General features: G+C 55.6%; 2 protein-coding genes across 2 annotated transcripts; both read right to left on the bottom strand.

Moving 5' to 3' along the window:
* Positions 1–1,588: 1,588 nt before the first annotated feature.
* Positions 1,589–11,772, bottom strand: PANK2 (pantothenate kinase 2). The gene is made up of 7 exons (XM_088524985.1): positions 11,490–11,772; positions 5,759–6,111; positions 4,549–4,802; positions 3,869–4,045; positions 3,555–3,678; positions 1,793–1,918; positions 1,589–1,695 (listed from the first exon to the last, which is right to left on the bottom strand). The coding sequence occupies exons 1-7, from the start codon at positions 11,701–11,703 to the stop codon at positions 1,645–1,647; spliced, it is 1,299 nt and encodes a 432-aa protein (XP_088381111.1). The 5' UTR covers positions 11,704–11,772; the 3' UTR covers positions 1,589–1,644.
* Positions 11,773–14,568: 2,796 nt separating this feature from the next.
* MAVS (mitochondrial antiviral signaling protein) lies at positions 14,569–17,025 on the bottom strand. The gene is made up of 6 exons (XM_088524946.1): positions 16,896–17,025; positions 16,609–16,783; positions 16,166–16,527; positions 15,659–16,016; positions 15,428–15,573; positions 14,569–15,269 (listed from the first exon to the last, which is right to left on the bottom strand). Exons 1-6 carry the CDS (start codon positions 17,010–17,012, stop codon positions 14,757–14,759), a joined length of 1,671 nt encoding a protein of 556 aa, XP_088381072.1. The 5' UTR covers positions 17,013–17,025; the 3' UTR covers positions 14,569–14,756.
* Positions 17,026–18,708: the final 1,683 nt, after the last annotated feature.

Here is an 18,708-nt window from a genome sequence, read left to right on the forward strand (position 1 = left end):
AAGGAATTGAGAGCGAGGTGTCTCAGATGCCATCTATTATCCTGCTCTAATTGAGCGCCTCGAAAAGTAAATGCATTAAATCTGGATGCAGCCCTGGAGGCTACATTACACAGGCAGGAAAAAAAAAATCTCCTTTTACATGAACACCAAAAATCAGTTTTTCTTTGACCAATTTACTAGAGTAATTTAGAGCAAATTCCTGCCTCTGTGATTAGCCAAGGTTTGGAAAATACCTTCCTTCCTGATCCGTACCTGGAAAACCAGCTGCTCTTTGCTCACACTTCCTTCCCGTTGGACCAGCCTTCCGAGCAGGGCTGGGCCGCAGGGAACAGCTCCAAGGAGCAGCTCCCTGTAACTCCCATTGCCCAGGGAGGATGCGGACAACTCTTCGAGAAAGCAGTTTTTTTTCCCAACTTTCCTTGCCTGGAGCAAAGTTACATGACACGGCCAACGTGAGCAGCACGGGACACGTTCACCCTTCTCACTAGGGATGTTCATTTTCAGAACTGAAGATCCAACTCCAGGAGCAATTTCTAAAAGAATGTAGGGAGCGAAGTGAAGTAAGGAAGGAAAATGGGTTTACAAGCCCCGTGCTCCCCTTTGTTAACTGCATCCAAAGTGGATTCATTCAGTAGGCAGGAAGCTGCTTCCAAACCCACGGCTCAAGAGCACGGGCAGCACCTTTGGGAGTCCCAGCCTGCAGCCACCCGGTCGGTGATTAAGAAATCCGTAAAATAATACGATGGAGAAGAGCCCAAGCATACGAATGAAAGGAAATCTCTTTGGTATCGTTATATACAACCAGTTGTTACAATAGAGGGAAAAAAAAACCAAAAAACTATGTTACGTTGCAATTTGCTTTTAGGGGATTAGAGGGTGGTGGGTGATGCCCTCTCCTAGTGCTCTGCATCACGGCCTGTGCCAAGGGGATTGCAGAGAGCGTGGAAGGTTGTAAGGCTGCAACCAAAACCGACCTAAGCAGGCTTAGAGGCAGCAAGCCCCAGGATTCACGCCTCCCCTCCTAATACTCTGTACCCAGATAGGAGAGGGCCCCAAGCAGAAATAACCTTCCTGACAGCAGCACAGCGGTGTCTGGCAGCCTCTGCAGCGCTCGGGGGAGACGGAGGAGGTCCCTGCACCTACACGTGCCGGGGCTGTGCTGATGCCCGTGCCCTTTTGGGGATGATTCATAACCAAAACGTGACGGCTGCTCATCCCCAGAACATGAAATGCTGCTGCTGAACTGTGTAAAACACAAGCCAGGGAGACACTCGGCGCTCGAGGAGTGTCTCCGTGGACAGAAACGGTGCCAGGTTCCCAAGTTACCACTGTTGAACATGGGGAGAAGGGTACAGAAAAGGGCTGCTTGATGTAGGTAACAAGATGCCCTGCAGAGGTTGCGAGCGCAACACCCTGTTGGGTCAGTGTTGCTGCTCCTTCTGAGCAACCTATGCTGCAACTGAGCGTTAGCTTCAGCCCTTTACAAAGGGCAGCCCAAAGTCCTTTCCTCGTCCTTCCTGATTAGGTCTCACACAATTTACTGTACAGGCGCTGAACGGATGCTCCAAAATTATCTAAACGTGGGCGCTGTGACCCGGGAACTGTCCCTGCTCCGTAGGTGCAACGTACAGAATCCATGCGGAGTCAGGCTGAATCCAGGAGTTCCAGGAGGGCACCAACTGCACCAAAATAACCCTGGAAAGCAGAGAGATGGGAAGAGCTATTAACCATGCACATGTGGGGTCCTACGTCAATTCTGACAGGGGAAAATAAATTTAAAGAGCTACTTCACCTCATGTTCCAAGAAAAGTGCTTTTAACTGTCCCTTTGACCAGTAGTCTAAAGCATACGCCAGAAGCCTCATGGAGATTGTGTTGATCCGAAGGAAATTGCCAACAAAAACCACTCGATTAATGTTCTGTAATTATTAAGGGAAAAAAATCCAACAATTAATCAAATCATTAATCATTCAATTTTCTGCTTACAACTGTGAAAACCTTACCCTGGAGTAAGAAAAAAAAATTCTATGTGTGTGTGCATATATATATATATATATATATGCATATACTTACAGTGCCTTTTTAAAAGGACATATGCACCTTTTCAAATATATCTTCCAGTAAGACTTGCTAAACAGACCCACCAGCTGAGAGCAGAGTCAAATCCTCACTCCACATTAAAGCAGTTATATCCAGAGAAACTTCACATCACTCCAAGTACCTGTTCCTGACACCTAGGAGCAGGACTCTCTTAATGAGCTGAATGGGGGCAGCAAAGAGGAAGATTACGATGCATTTGCAGCTGTTTTTTTTTTTCAATTCTACCCAAAACAGCCAATCTTCAAGAGACGACACCAAATCAACTCGGGTTCTTGCAGCAGCAAGAGGCGTTTCAAAAGAGGGTGGCAAAATTAGAAAGAGGCACGCTGAGATGCTCAGAAAGGGCACTGGGAAGAGCCAGAAATTATGCTGAAAGAGGGGGAAAAAAGTGACTGTGCTGAAAGCCAGGATCTGCAGACCAGGAACAAGGCCTGTAATAATGTTAAATGACACTGCTTGTCAAATGCCACCTTGGTCACTGGCTCTGGCCTCAGTCTTGTCATCCAAGAGCTGAGCAGATCTTCACTACTAACCTGGAAAAAGACACCCACAAACCCGTATCCAGTCCAATTCTGACTGGAAGGGTCAGATCACCCAGGCAGCTGTACTTGCAATTTAAGCCAGATTTTTAGCCACATTTTTCACTCACAAAATACAGTGAAAAAACAGAAGCTTTCACATTCTCTAGCCAGGAAGTGATTTTTAGTTTCTCCTCTTACCGAGGCACCAAAACCAAGTACTACCTGCTCTTTCGCTCACATTCGGCTCTGGATTTTTCTTCCATCTGCAAATTCATTAACACTTTATCCACCTATTCAGCACCATCTTTGCACTAAAGGAGGCAGGAACCAGCAGACTGTGTGAGAGGCTATTTACAGCATGTCTTGTATGGTTTTAACGATAAATGAAGGCAAATATTAAGTGTTTGCTAACAAAAAAAATGTGGGAGTGTGTTTCATCCTGTCAGCGCATCCAATAGGGCCAGTAAAAAGCAACGTGGAGAACTTGCCTCTGTGCCTTCATAGCCCTGTACAATGCTGCTTGACATGAATGCAACAAGGCAGCACTGTAAAGAAGCTGAATGCACAGAGATCCAGCAGAGGCCCGGGGCTGGTGGCGCTGGGCCGGGGACACGGGAGCTGCCGCTGCGGCGCACGCCGGGGACGCGTCGGGTCTCGGCTCCCTGCTCTGATCCCCTTCACTTCTTCTCATGCTAAAGCCACTGAGGCCAAGCTTGTCTCCGAGAAGACTGTGGTGGAGAAAGAGCAGGAGGCGACTTCGCAGCCTCCTCCCTGTGCTCCCGGGAGCTTCGACACCTCCAGTTCCTCAAACTGCCCCAGAGGAGCTGCTGATCTGCTGAGAAATGAACATCACCGAATCCCAGAATGGCTGAGGTTGGAAGGGACCTCTAGAGACCATCTAGTCCAAGCAGGGACACCTAGAGCATGTAGATACCTCATTAAGTGCACACATCCGGGCTATGGAGCCGATGTTATTGGTGATGGTTACTAAAGTAGCCCTTGCGAGGTCCTCTTTGCTGACGGATTCCCGCTTCTCCTTGCTCATCATGTTCCCAAAACTGTAAAGGAAATTTTAGGGCCATGTTAAGCATTTATTTCAGACGTTAAGAACTGTGCCATCAGTAATTTCCATCTGGTACAATAGAGAACAGTAGAAGGAATGGTAGCTCTCCTAAGACATCTAAATGCATTTTTTTTCAATCCTTGCAAAATACATCTTCTGTGAAGAAATCCCCGAAAATTCCTTACCTGGATGCTACAGCCCAGCCTGGCAATCCAAACCGCTCATAGTCTCCCCCGTAGATGTCCCGCACGAGTTTATCCACTTTAGTGCTGTCTCCATGGGATGCCATTTCCAGGGCCTCTTCAAAGGTGGAGCAACCAGTGAGAAGGCAGCAGAGACCAAAAAAGGTCCCTCCGCCGAGACTGTAACATAAAACAAAATGAAATTCACCTGTCTGCCTTGCTTTTAAAGGAACAGAAAAAAAATGGCTTGCTCCACAGAAGGCTGATTACTAGTTCTGCTTTTTTGAGTTGGGTCAGTTTGTCCCCATCCTTCAGCCTGTTCTCTTGTTGATAATAAGCTTGAAAGAACAGCAGTTCTCTTTAAATCTATTACTTCAAGTAACACCACTATGTTCAAAGCCACCTACATAGGGCATCTTTTTAAGTGATGAATTAATTCTAAAATAAGGAAATATTCACCTTCTTCAGGGCAGTGAAAATAGAAGTTGGTCTTAAAATACATATTAGGCCTGTGTGGCCACTGGAGTGGTAGGGCACAGCTGGTCAAAACCTAGGGAAAACTCAGGTCATTCAACCCAGCACTTTTAGTGCAGCTCGTGCTGAAAAGCTGCATACAACTCACCTGCACAAACACATTCCGAGCTCTGAAATTTGGAATTTCAAGGGCATTTTGCTGTGCTCACCTGGTGCCCGTGACCCGCTTGTAGTTGTCTTTGGAATACACGGCCAAAATGCTGACCCCTGAGCCAATGTTCACCAGCAGCAGGGGATAGGGGTTCTCCAAGTTGAACGGCAGCTTCTGGCATCTTTCAGCATCCGTCGGGTGTTCAAAATAGTAGCATTCAGAGTGGCCATTGAATCCGACTGAATCAATGTACAAAACTCCTTTAATGAGGCAGTCGAGCTCATCTAGCTTGCAAAGCTGAAGGTCACCCATCTGGAGGGAAAGAAAACAGAGAAAAGAAGAAAAATTAAGGAGGAGCTGGAGATGCAGAGTGCTCAGGCTCCGGCCTAGAAAAACACATTTGCTGCCAGTTAAATTGCATCTATCATCTCCATGAGCCCTGCACAAGGGAGCCCGGATCACACAGGGGCTCTATCTTCCTCCAAGCACACGACCTGCTCCCTATCCTGGCCTTATGGGGAGCACCCTTGAAACGGGCAGAAAAACAACTCGATCCACACATGGAAGCCACGGGAATCCCACCAGCTCCCAAGGGCTGGATTCGGACCGACACTGGGAGGCACTAGCAAGACAAGCAAAGAAAAAGGAGAAGGGGAAAAAGAACAAAAACACTTTTCAGCAGAAACCAGGAGGAAGTTGTACGGTGGTTTTCCCCTCACGTCAGTGCCTGAAGTGCACAGAGGGCCTTACTGTGTTACTAGGTACATTTTCCAAGCCCCAGTTAAACAATGTATTTACCAAATACGTATTTCACCTCTGAACAGGGATCTAACCTATAATGAAGCCACATAACGATGTCACACGCCCACTTGGGAGCTAATTCTCCGCCTAATTTGGCTGAATCTCAATGAGCTCCCTACCAGGCACATGTGAAATGAGACCTTGTGAATAAACCACGAAGCAAACAGCAAGATGTGGACAGAGAGCAATGAGGAAGAACAACACAACGCAGATCAACGCAGCTGGAGATACAGAGCACACGCCATGCAAGTCAGAGACAATAATTTTAGAGTTACAGGAACGTGACATGGAAAGAAGCTATCTTCATTTACAGAGAGGTGTTTCCTGTGCTAGGTTCAAGTTAAAATAGTTGCGCTTTTCCCGAGCGAAGCTTTAGAGAAGCTTGGGAGTCTGCAGGGAAAGGCTGGAAGTATTTACACAAGGGTTCACTACCAGATCCCAATCATATATAAGCCAAAAATGCCTACTGTGCGAAAGTCCTGCTCAAACTTGTGTGCTCCACCTCCCGTGGCACACAAGGTAGTATGGAGGCTGGAGAAGTGTTTCTCGCTGCCCATGTGAATAAAAGCAGGCATGTCATGAGTGGGAAAGCGTATAAAGTGCAGATTGCCTTTGCGTGCACACAGGGTAAGCTCCTTTAGCTCAAGGTGCACATCCCGAATGCCTGCGGATCCGTAGGCGATGTTGGACGTCAGGTATTTCCGGATGCTTTTGAGGTTTTCCACTTCTTCCTCCTCCTCTTCGGCCGTGATGTCCTTTGGTTCAAAATAAACAAGTTTCACCAAGGTGCCTCCGATATCCAGGCCAAACCAAGGGAAGACTAAAGAGAGAGGAGAGAAAAAAAAAAGAAAGAAATGGGATATGACAGTGTCACACCAGCAATAAGGGACTTAGAGAGTTACCCCACAGTTAACCCATGCAGTTCTCTAGGGACCCAAAACGCAGGCCCGTTTGATCCACACGTTTCCAAACGCAAAACTGGGGAGGCAAAAAGTTTAGTCTTTCTTTCAGTAATGACAGCTGAGTTTGTGAGCGTCCCCTCCACACTGAAGTACCAGAGTTCTGAATAAACGAGCACAATTCCTGGCTCGGGGATATCTCATGCTCACGAGCTCCAAACACATCACGCAACACTCAAAAATACAACCACAGAAGGTACCCCTGACTATACACGTAGCACAGGCCGCACGATACCTGAACACTAGCTGCAATGTGAATCCCTAGTTATTCCTTTTACAAAGCTCTGGTCCAGAGCCCGAGCCAAGGATAACACCGGCGCTTTTACATCAAAGTGATGCACAAAGTAATTACAACACATAACGCTGAGGTAGACACTGAGTAATCTAAGATGCCCCGGGGAGACAAAAACAAATGTCTAATTGGATTATTTTATTAGTCCAATTCCCCCGTGGTACAAACTATGCATTAGTGTCAGGCCCAGCAACGTTTACAGCTGTGTTAGATAATGAGCTTCTTGGAGGAGATCAAGGGAAAAACCCGATCAGATGGAGCCTGCGATTAGAGCTGCCAACTGGAACAGGTTAATATTACTATCAAGGAGCTGCAGGAGAGAAAATAAACCTCAATAGCGGGAGCGTGTTGGGTGCCCCTCGTGTCTCGGCAGCGTCAGGGTGCCCAGATCCAGCAGCACAAACACACACTGGAGCTGAACGCTCTCCTGCCCCAGCCGCTGTGTCCTGCACAGGTAACGCAGACCTCTCAGTGCATCCGAGAGAGCTGCGAAAACCACCAGGTTCCCTGGGTCATGTCCTTAAGTCCACGGAGTTATTTTTACCTATTTACACAGGGACCATCTCCACGCATCACCGAAAAATAGAACGAAGGTGCAAGTTCTTGATCAGGAAGCACGTGCAAATTCTAACCTTGCTCCATTTGTGACGCACATGGGTTAAACACAGATGTCAAAATTCACTCCGAATAGGGAGATCTGGATGACCACCCATGGCAGAGAGAGCAGGAGCAATTCCCAGGCCTCCCATCCAGTTCCCAGGACCGCTTCCCACCCTGCCCTCCCCACATGGAGGCTGGGAGGGATGCAGCTGGCAGAGATGCCTCACTTGCCTTCAGTGATCCCAAGTGGAACAAGAACCTCATGTCCATCACCACCTTGGGGCACCTGCTCCACAACTCCTTATTCCTACCTCTCTTTTGGAAGCAAACGTCTCACGAGCACTTTATTTAATGCTTAATCCACGGACACTACCACTAAGATCCATTCTTTCAGGTGCATTTTGCTCTTTGATGCTGCTGCATCCACCGCTAGAAGAGGAACAGGCTGCACGGGGCCGAGGCAGGGAAGAGGCTCCTCGCCCAGATCTCCTGCCCTCCTCACAGCCAGTCCCACGTGGGCCCCTTCCTGTGGGCACCTCTCATCTCGTGGAGAGATTCCCTTCCAGAAAGTTGCTGTGCGGCTGCTGCAAGATCCTCCTTTCACTTCTGGAGCACATTCCTTCCTCTCAACCTCATTTTGAAGTCAGCTATGCAGTTCACCTACCAAACTCCTCAATCTGGGGACAAATCTTTCAGATTTTAGGGCACAGGGATCACCAATGAGGTTCATCAGCTAGGCAGCTTTCCTCATTTCCCAGGAGGAGCATCTGAATCCCAAGTGTCTCAGGACCGGACCACAAAGGAGCTCTCCAAAGCTCCGCAGAGCATCACCTGGGACAACTTCCAGAAGACAAACCTTTATGTTAATTAATTTATACCCAACCATTCTTAATTATGTATCTCTCCTTATGTACATGCTGGTCCAAAGGAAAGCATCCACAGAAGAAGGTTTTGAGTTCAACGTTAAGAACTTCTTCACTGCACAGGACAGGATTTTTTTTTCAGAGAGAGATTACAGTGCAACTTGGTCCAGGTAATTTGGTGCAGCAGCGACAAAAGCTCCTCTACGTCCCCGTTTTTAATGGAGGTACCGATCAAGGGGGTGGCACCCGGAGAAGAGGAGACACAGACAACATCATTTCAACAACATGGAGATTTGGGCTTTTTCTTCCCTCGCAGGAAGCCGGTGAACACGAACCTGCCTGGCAGCAGCAGCTCCCCCGTATCTGAGAACCACTAAAATCCAAGTCTCCGAGGGAGGAGGAAGGAAGCTCTCCTGGACCAATGCCACCACCATCTGCTACTGAGTTTGCTCTTAAAATATGGATTTTTTCCAACATCTGCTGTGCACCTGAGGGCTTTGCAGAGAGCTCTCCCGCGCAGCCACCACGGCGTTCGTGAGTGGAGCTGCTGCAGGAAGTGCAGGGCAGCATGCAGAACGGCCACATCCTGATGCCCATTTTGAGTTTCTGTGCAGTCGGGAGGCAGTGCCAGAATAACCAGCACAAAACCAGGCGGGCATCAACAGCCAGGACGGGAAATTCAGACAGAGCCTCTCTCCAGAGCAGCACAGAGCCCTCTGAGCTGGGAGGAAGAGCCGGGGCCTTCTCCTTTTCTTATGCAGGCATTTACCAGGTGGAAGATGGTGGGAAAGATGAAGGATGTCTTGCCTGGAGCACGGGAACCGGCTCACGGGAAGGGTCCCTCTTCGCCGACACCTTGCGGAAGTGGTCGGCCTCTCCGTTGGGTATTTGGACTTTTGAGAAGAAAGGCAGGAAATCCTCTTGTCCAAGCATGAGCCGGTGCCCACTCAAAAATGCTTGGTGTTCTCTTCCTCCCAGAAACTCAAACATTATTATTATTATTAATAAGTCCCAATAAGCTATTATTTCATTCTCCTCGGTTCAAACCTTGGAAGCTCCATAAGTATCTCCCTTTTCGCCTTGACACAATTAACGCTCTCCATGGTGGATTTCCTTCCTGGGACACGTGGCTCAAGCCGTATTTGAGACTGATCCTGAAGTTATGAGCCAGTTATCCAGAAGCTAAAGGGATTAATGTGCCGAGCAAGGGAGGCTGGCAAGCATCTCTGCTTCCTGAGAAATATTCAGCGTATTTTAATACTGTTATGCTGCTCGGGAAATTCCAGAGCTGAGAAGATAATAATATCCCTTAGTGTTTAATAAAAAGTGACACTGAGGCTACACTATCCTCCCATCTCTAAAAATAGGCCCTGTGAGGAACTTGCATTTTGCAAACCATTCCAAAACACAAAAAGGTACTCGAGCCAGAGCTTAGATTTGGGACTGCAAAGAAGCTGCCAGGACTACATTTTATTTGTACCTGATACAAGATACTAAAACTTTAGGAACTTAAAAAAATCATTTAGGTCATATAATGGATGGGGATGGATTTCATTTTATTTTATTTTATTTAGGTATAGGCTTTGGTTTGGAGCTTATAAATAACCTATATCTCTTATGCAACTCATTTCCCTTCCCTTATTGTCAAGCTGTGAAATGTTATGGCTGCTGTGAAGCAGAACCCTCCAGCCAAGCTTCTTGTACAGAAAACTAAGTCTGCAGAAAGGAGAAGCACGATCTGAAACTTGCGGGCACGACCTCAAGTCGGAGGAAAAAAAAGGCTTTCGGGCAGGAGCAGCCGCACGGAAGAACCAGCGGGACGGGGAGAGGCAGGAAGGAAGGGGAGGAGCACGGGGAGCTGATGAAGTGGAAGTGCCAAGATGGAGCCTCCTCGCTGACCTATTTTTTCCACCAGAAAGAGCATTCATCAGAAAAATATATATATATCTATTTTTTGCAGTCCGATCAGCTCCCGTTTCGGATTCTGTGCCCCTTGACACCACTGTCCTGGAGCCCTGTTTGGGAACCCCCTCGTTTTCACCCGGGATCTTTGAGCCCGGTCCGCAGCTGCAGGTTTCATTTTGGGCACCGCTAATTCCTGGCCAGAAACAGGCTCTTCTGTGTTGTGGCTGGGGCTGAGAAACCTCCTTCTACACCAGCGTTTTGGTGCTAGGAGCACTGAGCTCCTCGCGCCCTAACAAGCCAGTGCAAACAACTCCTTTAGAAACAGCTTCATGACATTTCCCGGGAGAAGCAGGACAAGAAACAGCAGAAACGAGGCCATGAGTGCACGCAGGAGGGATAAAGACCATGAGCCTGAACTGCAGCTGCCCAAATCCTGCCACTCCTGGGCTCAAGTGCCGGGGCACGGCGGCAGGACGAGCCTCAAGGTCACCGCGTTACATTTAGCTCTCCTGCAGCAAGCCAGGACCTCAGTTTTTAGGGAAACGATGACTAAGATCACGGGAACCACAGGAGCACCTCACCTAACACACGGCTTCACCTAACCACCCCCTAAACCTCACACCAGACATCTGCCTTTTCCCAATGCTGATCGCTGGCTCCCAACGAGCATCTCTCAACCCGCCCCGGCCCTGCAGCCCCATTTCCCTCTTTCGCTGCTATTTCCCCAGACCAGGACGGCCACGAGAGGGGCTTTTCACCTACCAAGACGGTCTCCCCGCGCCTAAACCACCACCGGGCCCCTCTGCTAATTTTCACTTCCATCCCTGTTAATTCTGCGGCCAACAGAAAATCCCACAATGAGCTCTTTAGTGCTGACTTCACAAGTCGGCCCACAATGAGGTGGCATCTGGCTTAAGAATTCCCGTTAAATACAGGGCCGCGCGCCCACGTCCCTCGGACAGGCCGGGGGCGCTGCCGCCGCTTCATCCCCGGCGGCTCCGCTGGGAATGGGGATACAGGAGGCCGGGGACACACACGCTGCTGTCCCCCTCGCGCCCACCGCGCTCCGCTGCCGACGCGGCCGTTAGGAAACACCGGTTGGGGGATTTCTCCTTTCCTGCCCCCCCCGCCCTTTTTTCCCCTCCGTTCTCTCCTCTCCCTCGCACTGGTTTTCCAGCCTTCTCCATCACTCGGTCCTAGCGCCACATTCCCAGCAGGGACCTCCCTACCATTCCTGACCCATCTTCCCCCCGCCCGCCTTTTGGCCCCTCCCCAATGTGCAGGCCCAGGCCCCGCCCCTCTTCAGCTCCGCCCCATCTGGCTCCGCCCCTGCGTCCCCCTTCCTTGGCCCCGCCCCCAGCGGCCACACCCGTATTGCCCCGCCCCCTCCAGACCCACCCTGCACTGGCCCCGCCCCCTAATTAATGCCCGGATCGCCACGCCCACTCCCTCAGCCCCGCCCCTATCAACCCCGTCACCCGCAAGCCCCGCCCTTCAGCCACACCCCTCCATCCCCGCGGCCCCGCCCCCCTCCCGCGGCCCCGCGGCCCCCGCCCGCCGCCGCCGCCGCCGCACTCACGCGGGCGGCTCTTGCGCAGCGAGTCCCGGCGCTGGCGGCCGAGGGAGCCGCGCCGCTCGCGCTGCTGCGGGCCGGCCGCGCCATCCGCGCCGCTGCTCCGCCGCCGCCGCGGCCCCACCGCCTCCGCGCTCCGCCGCCGCGGCGGCTGCTGCTGCTGCTGCTGCTTCCCCTCGTCCTGCTCCGCCGCCGCCCCGCCGTTGCGCGGCGGCTCCATCCGCAGCGCGGCCCGGCCCCATGGGCCGCCCGCGCCGCGCCGCGCTCCTCTCGGCCGCCGCCGCAGCCAGCGCCCCTAGCGCGCCTGCGCCAAACGGCCCCCCGCGCGCGCCCGCGCCCCCCGGCCCGCGGAGGCGGGAGCTGGCCGCTGGGCGACCACCAATCCGCGCGCCCCGCCGCGCGGAGCGACAGGCGGCGCGGCCAATGGGAGGCGGGGACTGCGCATCGACGCGGCGCCGCGCCCGTCCCTCCCGCTCGGCGGCGGATATTGACAGGCGCGGCCAACCAATGGGATGCGCGAGCTGCGCCCGGGGGGGGGGGCTAAGGGGCGCGAGGGGCGGGCCGCTGTGCCACGGCTCCGGCCAATCGCTTCTCTTGCGGAAGAGTGACACGCCGTCCCTCCAATGAGGTGGCGCAACTCCGCACGGCGGGGCGCGGGAAGGTGGGCTGAGTGACAGGCCTGGGCACTATGGCAACGCAGAGGCGGGCCGAAGGGAAGACTGCAGTGGGCCCGCTGGGGCAGGGCCGGAGAGAGGGCCCGCTTTGCATACAATTTGCATATGCAAATGACGAGGCCTTGCTCCTCAGAGACCCTCCCCCTTATAAAACAGATGTCATTTAAGTTTGGGCATCACTTAAGTGTTTCCTATTTCACGAGTTGCAGGGCAGGGGAGGGGGAGAGCCCACGGGAGGCTAATAGGCAGCAGAGCCCTCAGGGCAGGCCCAAAAGCAGCAAGTTTCTCCCCAAAACACAGAAGCAGGATAAGCAGCAGCACCCCTGCAGCTCCCGCCTCTGCTCCCACGGCCACGAACCCGCATGAACTCACCCATTTCCTCTTGGGCAACCGCATCCGGAGGGGAAGGATCCTCCGGAGCTCAGCCAGGCGCTGCAGCAGGGGCCAGTGCTCCCCTGTCAGAGCCCTCGTGATAATCGTATCCAAGCTCTTTGCCATCAAAGCAAGCTCCGGAATAAGGGAAAACCAAGTTGCATCAGCTGGAATAAAACCCCCCAGAAAAGAGAGTCCAGGCCTTTTAATCCCCTGTGACCTCCTCTTCTCTGCAGCACTTCTGGCTTCTAAAACCATAGTTAAGTTATTTAATGTAACTTAGGACCTAATTCTGCACTCTGCTTCCACTTGAGAGCTACTTTACACCTTTATTTCCTCCACGGAGGTGTGAAAAGCCAAGTTTTCCTTTCCTCCTGCCCCCCCAAACTTAAACACACACACGCCAACCTCACAAATTGAGTGTTAAATCACAAACAATTTTATTATGTATTTTGCAAAAGGCTTTTAAAAAAGATTTGCAGGGACACAATTCCCTCCTGCAGGTTCTCCTGCTGATTACACTTTCAAAATGCCACGATGCATCTCTAAAAATATCAACATTTCACACTAAATAGAGAGCAAACCAAACACACATTTATCAAGCCCAGCTCAGTGGTAAACCGGGTGCTTCTTAAGTGATTCAATGTAGATGCACAATGTGTCCGTTGCTAAAAAGGAGTGGAAAAAAATCCATGAAACGTTTAAAAAATAAAATAAAAAGAGTAAAGAGGGCCTTGGTGCAGATACTGCTAGTCTGGGATCTCACATATATCCTCTGAATCATGCAGCACATGGAGAAGACACAGCCCCTCGCTTTGAAGGGCTAAAATTTGTGACAAATTGTGCAACGTGGTTACACAGGCTCAAATACTCTCTGCTTTATAGTAGGGATATTTTCTAACAATTTCTGCTTCCATTTCTACTTCATTTCAGTATGACACCCAGTAATAAACGGTAGTCTTTTGAGAAGGTGCAAGAATCTGGGGAGATTTCCCTACCCTTTGCATACAGAGCAATGGGAAGTGCTGAGAGCAGCTTCCATGGAGAGCTTGGAGGAGAAGAGCCCCTGTGTCACCTCTCCCTGCAAGGGAGCTCTATTTAAAGCTCCATTTAAAACCACTTGGTCCAATAAGGCCCGAGGCCAGGACAGGCTCCAAGTCCCATCTCTCCTTCCCAAGTTAATGGCGATGCCAGGTCAGAAAACCAACACACATAAGGCAAAGCTGAGCAGAGCGGAGAAGATGCTGCTGTGTCACGTCACACCCCACAAGGTCAATCACAGAATCCCAGAATGGTTGATGTTGGAAGGGACCTCTAGAGATCATCCAGTCCAACCCCCTGCTCCAGCAGGGACACCCAGAGCACGGGACACAGGGTGACATCCAGGCGGATTTGGAAGATCTCCAGAGAAGGAGACCCCACAGCCTCTCTGGGCAGCTTGTGCCAGGGCTCTGGCACCCCCCACAGGAAAGTTCTTCCTCATACAGAAATGGTTGGTTGTCACAACCTTATGTCACATTTACAGGGGGCTCCAAGGGGGGCTGGACACAGCGGAGCGGCCTAAATTAAACAAATCCCATGCCACAAGGGAAGGGCAGGATGCTCCGAGCAAAAAAAACATGGATGCGGGCTGGCCTGTCGCATTCCCATCCTGGGGAAAGCCCCTTGGAGCCGCTGAGCTTCCCCTTTCCAAGAGTTTTGCTTCGCTAGATCATCCCAGCAATGAGGAGATGCCACTTACGGCTTGGGTAGGGGGGAACTTAAGGCAAACGTGAGGTTGGGCACCTGGTGAGGGCTGCTGCCCAGGCCCTTAGGCACATTCTCAAGTCAAGCTGAGCAGAGCCAATAAAATCAGTTCCACCTTTCCAGGATGTAGGCAAAATCCTTCCTCGGACCTGGAAGGTCACTCTTTGGACCACCAGGAAACATCTCCGAGGTCTTCTAGGGCTTAAGAAGGAGGGAGACCTGAGGAACGACCAGGAAGGCTCTGGCTTCTGACTCAGGGGATCGCTCCCCTTGAGACCGCAACAGGAGAGCGGTCTAGACAGGAAGACGGGGAAGCAGGAACCTACCAGGCCCAACAGCATCAGGCAACCGAGGCCTCTTCCAGCAAAACCTTCCAGGGAGGCTCCTCAAGTTTCAAGCACTCTGGCCAGATTCCTGCTCCAAAGAGGAATCACCTGGGTTGAGCGACAGCAGTGACATCCCATTTTCACTCCCTCCAGGGCTATTTCTGCAGCCGAGTGTAAACCAGAAAGGCCAAGGCGGAAATCAGCGCGACGCCCGCGGCGGGTGCGACGTACGACGAGAAGCCCCTGACGTCCCCTGGGGCTTCTCTGCTTTGGGCCAAGTTGGGGCCGGTGGGGTCTCCCAGGGGACCGTCCCCCTCCAGGGCTGCCCCCAGGGGGACGCTGGGGCAATGCTCTACCCGGAGCTCATGGGTGCGCAGGGAAGCACCGTCCCAGCTTGGAGGCAGGCGGGATCTCGCTCCCGTCGCGTCCTCTTCCCGAGGCAGAGGCGCTGGAGCTGGGGAACTCCCAAGGGAGCTCGACGAGCTGTCTGAGCTCAGCTGGAGCGGGTCGCTGCTGATCTCGAGGCGGCCGGAGTCCCCCGAGTAGGGACCACTGGGCACCGGGAAGGCCTGGTGTCCACCCGCCCCGGAGAGGAGGATGCCTGGCTTGCTGAGCTCTGCATCCACCGCATGGCTCCCCGGGAACGCAGCCGTGGAGGCCGGAGGCACCTTTGGAGATAAGGAGAGGGGCCATCTCAGCAGGGACATGAAGCCGCAGCGCCAGGGCCCTCAGCCTCGTCTCCAGCAAGGCTGAGCAAGCAAGGCAGAAGGGTCCCAGGAACTGGGATACAGAAAGGCAGAGAACAGGCCAAACCAAGACCACCTACCTCCCCCCGCGCCGGCACGAACGGAGTGCTGCCGGCTCTCATCCCGGCCAGTGCTTCAGCCTCTGCTACCTGAGCCTTTGAAGAGCTGCTGGACATGGAAGCAGCTGCCGGGCTGGAGACTGGAGGGGCTGGATCCACCCGAGCACCTGGTAGGGAGGAAATGGTATGGGTTAAGCAGGAGGCACGATGGGCAGGCAAGGAGAGGGGTGAGAGCAGCGCTGGGGCCGTTACCTCCATGACTGCTCCTGGGCGCTCCGTCTCCCTCACGTTCCCGCAGCGTCCCGGGCCGCTCCCGCTCCGCCCCGAGCTGCTGCGGGACGCGAAGGGGGTCGCACACGCCGGAGCCGCTGGGCAGCTCGGCAGACACGAAATGCACCTCCTCGGGCTCGTTGCGGCGCGCGGCGCTCGGCGCCGGCAGCAGGGAGCCGGCCGCGCTGCCGTGGTGCAGGTGCCGCGCGTTGCCGAAGTAGCCGCCGTCCACGCACACCGGGTGCTGCTGGCGGCCCGGCCAGCCCTGGCCCAGCCCGGCTGTTTCTGCGCCGAGCCCGGCGCTCGCAGAGCTGCCAGGTGGCACGGGGCGTGCTGGCTCCTTGGGGAGGAAAAGGAGCCGGTGCCGAGCGGGATCCAGACCCCGGAGCTCCTTCGAGCCAAAGCCACGGAGGAGCCTGGAGCTGCTGCCCACGTGGGGCGTCCCCAACGCCTCATCCTGCAGCTGTGCCCGACGTGCCGCGGACTCACCGATTCCTGCACTGGGACCTTGGAGTCCAGGGCCATGCTGGATTCCAACGCCGTGCCGGAGTCCAACATCACACCGGATCTCAAAGCTGTGTTGGATTCCAAGGCCGTGCTGGGGCCCAAAACTGTGTCGGATTCTGAGGCCGTGCTGGGGCCCAAAGCTGTGTTGGATTCCGAGGCCGTGCTGGATTCCGTGGAGGCCGTGCTGGGTGCCGAGACCGCCCTGTCAGCAGCCACGCTCTCCTCCTCGGTGCCGCGCGGCAGGGACGTCGCATCCCGGCGTGGACACTCATCCGCCGGAGCCCCTGGAGCCGTGCTGGCCTCCGGCACCTGGGCGCCCACGGAGGAGCCGGGAGCGCCGCTGGCTGTGGGAGGGAAGGAGGCGGCGATGGGGGAGCCGCGGGGGCCGCCCGCCGGGACACGGCGCGGGCTCCCGGGACACTCACGGCGCCGGTGGCGGTCGTAGATGCGCTGCAGCTCCTCGGCCAGGTGCCCCGCGTTGTTGAGGTGCAGCGCGCGGATGAGGTCGGCCACCCAGCCGCGGTGGCACTTGAGGAACTGGTAGAACTTGAACACGGTGGCCTGGGAGCCGCGCGCCTCCTCGCGCGCCTGCAGCTCGTCCTGGCGGGGGGCAGCGCGGCCGTGAGCGCCGGCCCGGCCCGGCCTGGCCCGGCCCCGCTCCGCGCCGGCCCCGCTCCGCGCCGCCCCGACTCCCACTCCGCCCCGGCCCTACCCGGTCGGCCTCGGTGAGGCAGCTCAGCGACTGCGCCAGCGACGTGACGTGGATGTGCCTGAAGCTGTCCAGGTTGCGCAGGATGTGCTCGAACACGCGCTCCTCGGCGAAGCCCATGGCGGCGGCGGGGCGGCCGGGAGCCGCGTCCCGGCGCGGACTGCGATCAAACTCGGGAATTTCCAGGAAATGCCCAGGCGGCACGCGGCGCACTCCAGCAGGCCCCGCGCCCGCGGAGGGGGAAGGGGCCGCGGCGGCCGCTCCGCTCCGCTCCGCTCCGCTCCGCCCCGCCCCGCCTCGCCCCCGCGCCCCCCCCGCACCGGGAACCGCCGCTGCCGCCGCTGCCGGGAGCGCCGCCCCCTCCCGCCGTGCGCGCCCCCGGGCACCTCCTGAGCCCACCCCCTCCGCCGCCGCCTATTGGCCGCCGCGCACGCCCGTCACGGAGATTGACAGGTCCGCGGGCCCGAGCACCGCTCCCTCCTTGCACCGTGCGCGCTCCCGAGGAACGTTCTGAGCCCGCCCCCTGCCGCGCCTCTGCCGCCGCCCATTGGCTGTCGCGAACGTCGGTCCCTGTGATTGACAGGCCCGCGGGGAAGGGCCGCGGGCCGCGGGCCTGTCAATCCCAGGGACCGCGTTGCCGACAGCAATGGCGGCGGCAGAGGCGCAGGCAGGAGGGCGGCTCAGAACGTCCTCGGGAGCGCCGGCCCGGTGCAAGGATGGAAATGCCAACAGAAAAATAAAAAGGGGAAAAATAATTTTTAAAAATGGCCGTTTTAGGGCGCGCCGCAGCTCGTCGCGTCTGCGCGAGTGGAGGGGAGCGCTCGGGGAAGGGGGCGCCCCGCGGCGGCCAATGCCGGCGGGCGTCTCAAAGCGGCCAATGGGCGGCCGCGTTGCAACGCCTCGGTAATGGCGGCGGGGAGATGCCTCGGTAATGGCGGTCGACGCCTCGGTAATGGCGGCGGGGCGGGCCGAGCCAGTGCGGAGGTGCCGGCGCTGGCGCGGCCGTTGGGGCCGCCGCCCCGGAGCCGCCCCGCGCCCGCCCCCGGCCCGCCCCGCTGCGCGCGGGCCCTGTCAGCGGCGCGCGCCCTGCTCGGAGCCGCACCATGGCGGCGGCGGCGGCTGCGGCGGCGCCGCTGCTGCTGCTGAGGGCCGGCAGCGCCGCGGCCGGGCGCTGAGCACCCCCGCCCACCGCCCTCCTCCTGCTGCGCCCCGCGGCCTTTCCCGCCCCGGCGCCCATGGTCGGGGCCGCGGCGGAGCGGAGCGCAGCGCAGAGCAGAGCCCGCGGCGCGGGGCCCGGCGCGGCCCTCGGCGCCTCCGCCCGCAGGTGAGCGCGGCCCGGGGAGGGCGTCGGTGTGGAGACCCCTCCGGGGCCATCCGCGCCGGGCGGGCCTGGGGGCCTCTGCGGGCCCCTACAGGGGCTCTGGGGGGCCTCCGCGGGGCCCTATAGGGACTGTGGGGGGCACCCGTGGGCCCTGTAGGGGCTGTGGAGGAGTCTATGGGGCACCTGTGGGCCCTATAGGGGCTCTAGGAGGCACCTGTGGGGCCCTATAGGGGCTTTGGGAGTGTCTAGGGGGCATCTGTGGGGGTCCTGTAGGATCCTCATGTAGTCTGGGGTGCTCAGGGCATCCATAGGGGCCCTGTGGGTTCTGGGCTGCCCCCCATGGGGCCTTATGGAGCTGGGGGTGTTATTGAGGGTATCTCTGGAATTCTTGAGGGGGTCTGTGTGGCCCTGTGGCGTCTGTGTCAATGGGGATGTGTGGGGCCTGACAGGGGTGGTCCTGTGGGGCCTCATAGGTGTGTATATATATATATGTGT

The sequence above is a fragment of the Tinamus guttatus genome, unplaced genomic scaffold (genome assembly GCF_059628265.1).
Source record: "Tinamus guttatus ecotype Peru unplaced genomic scaffold, ASM5962826v1 Tinamus_guttatus_pri_ptg000218l, whole genome shotgun sequence".
Classification (NCBI taxonomy): domain Eukaryota; kingdom Metazoa; phylum Chordata; class Aves; order Tinamiformes; family Tinamidae; genus Tinamus; species Tinamus guttatus.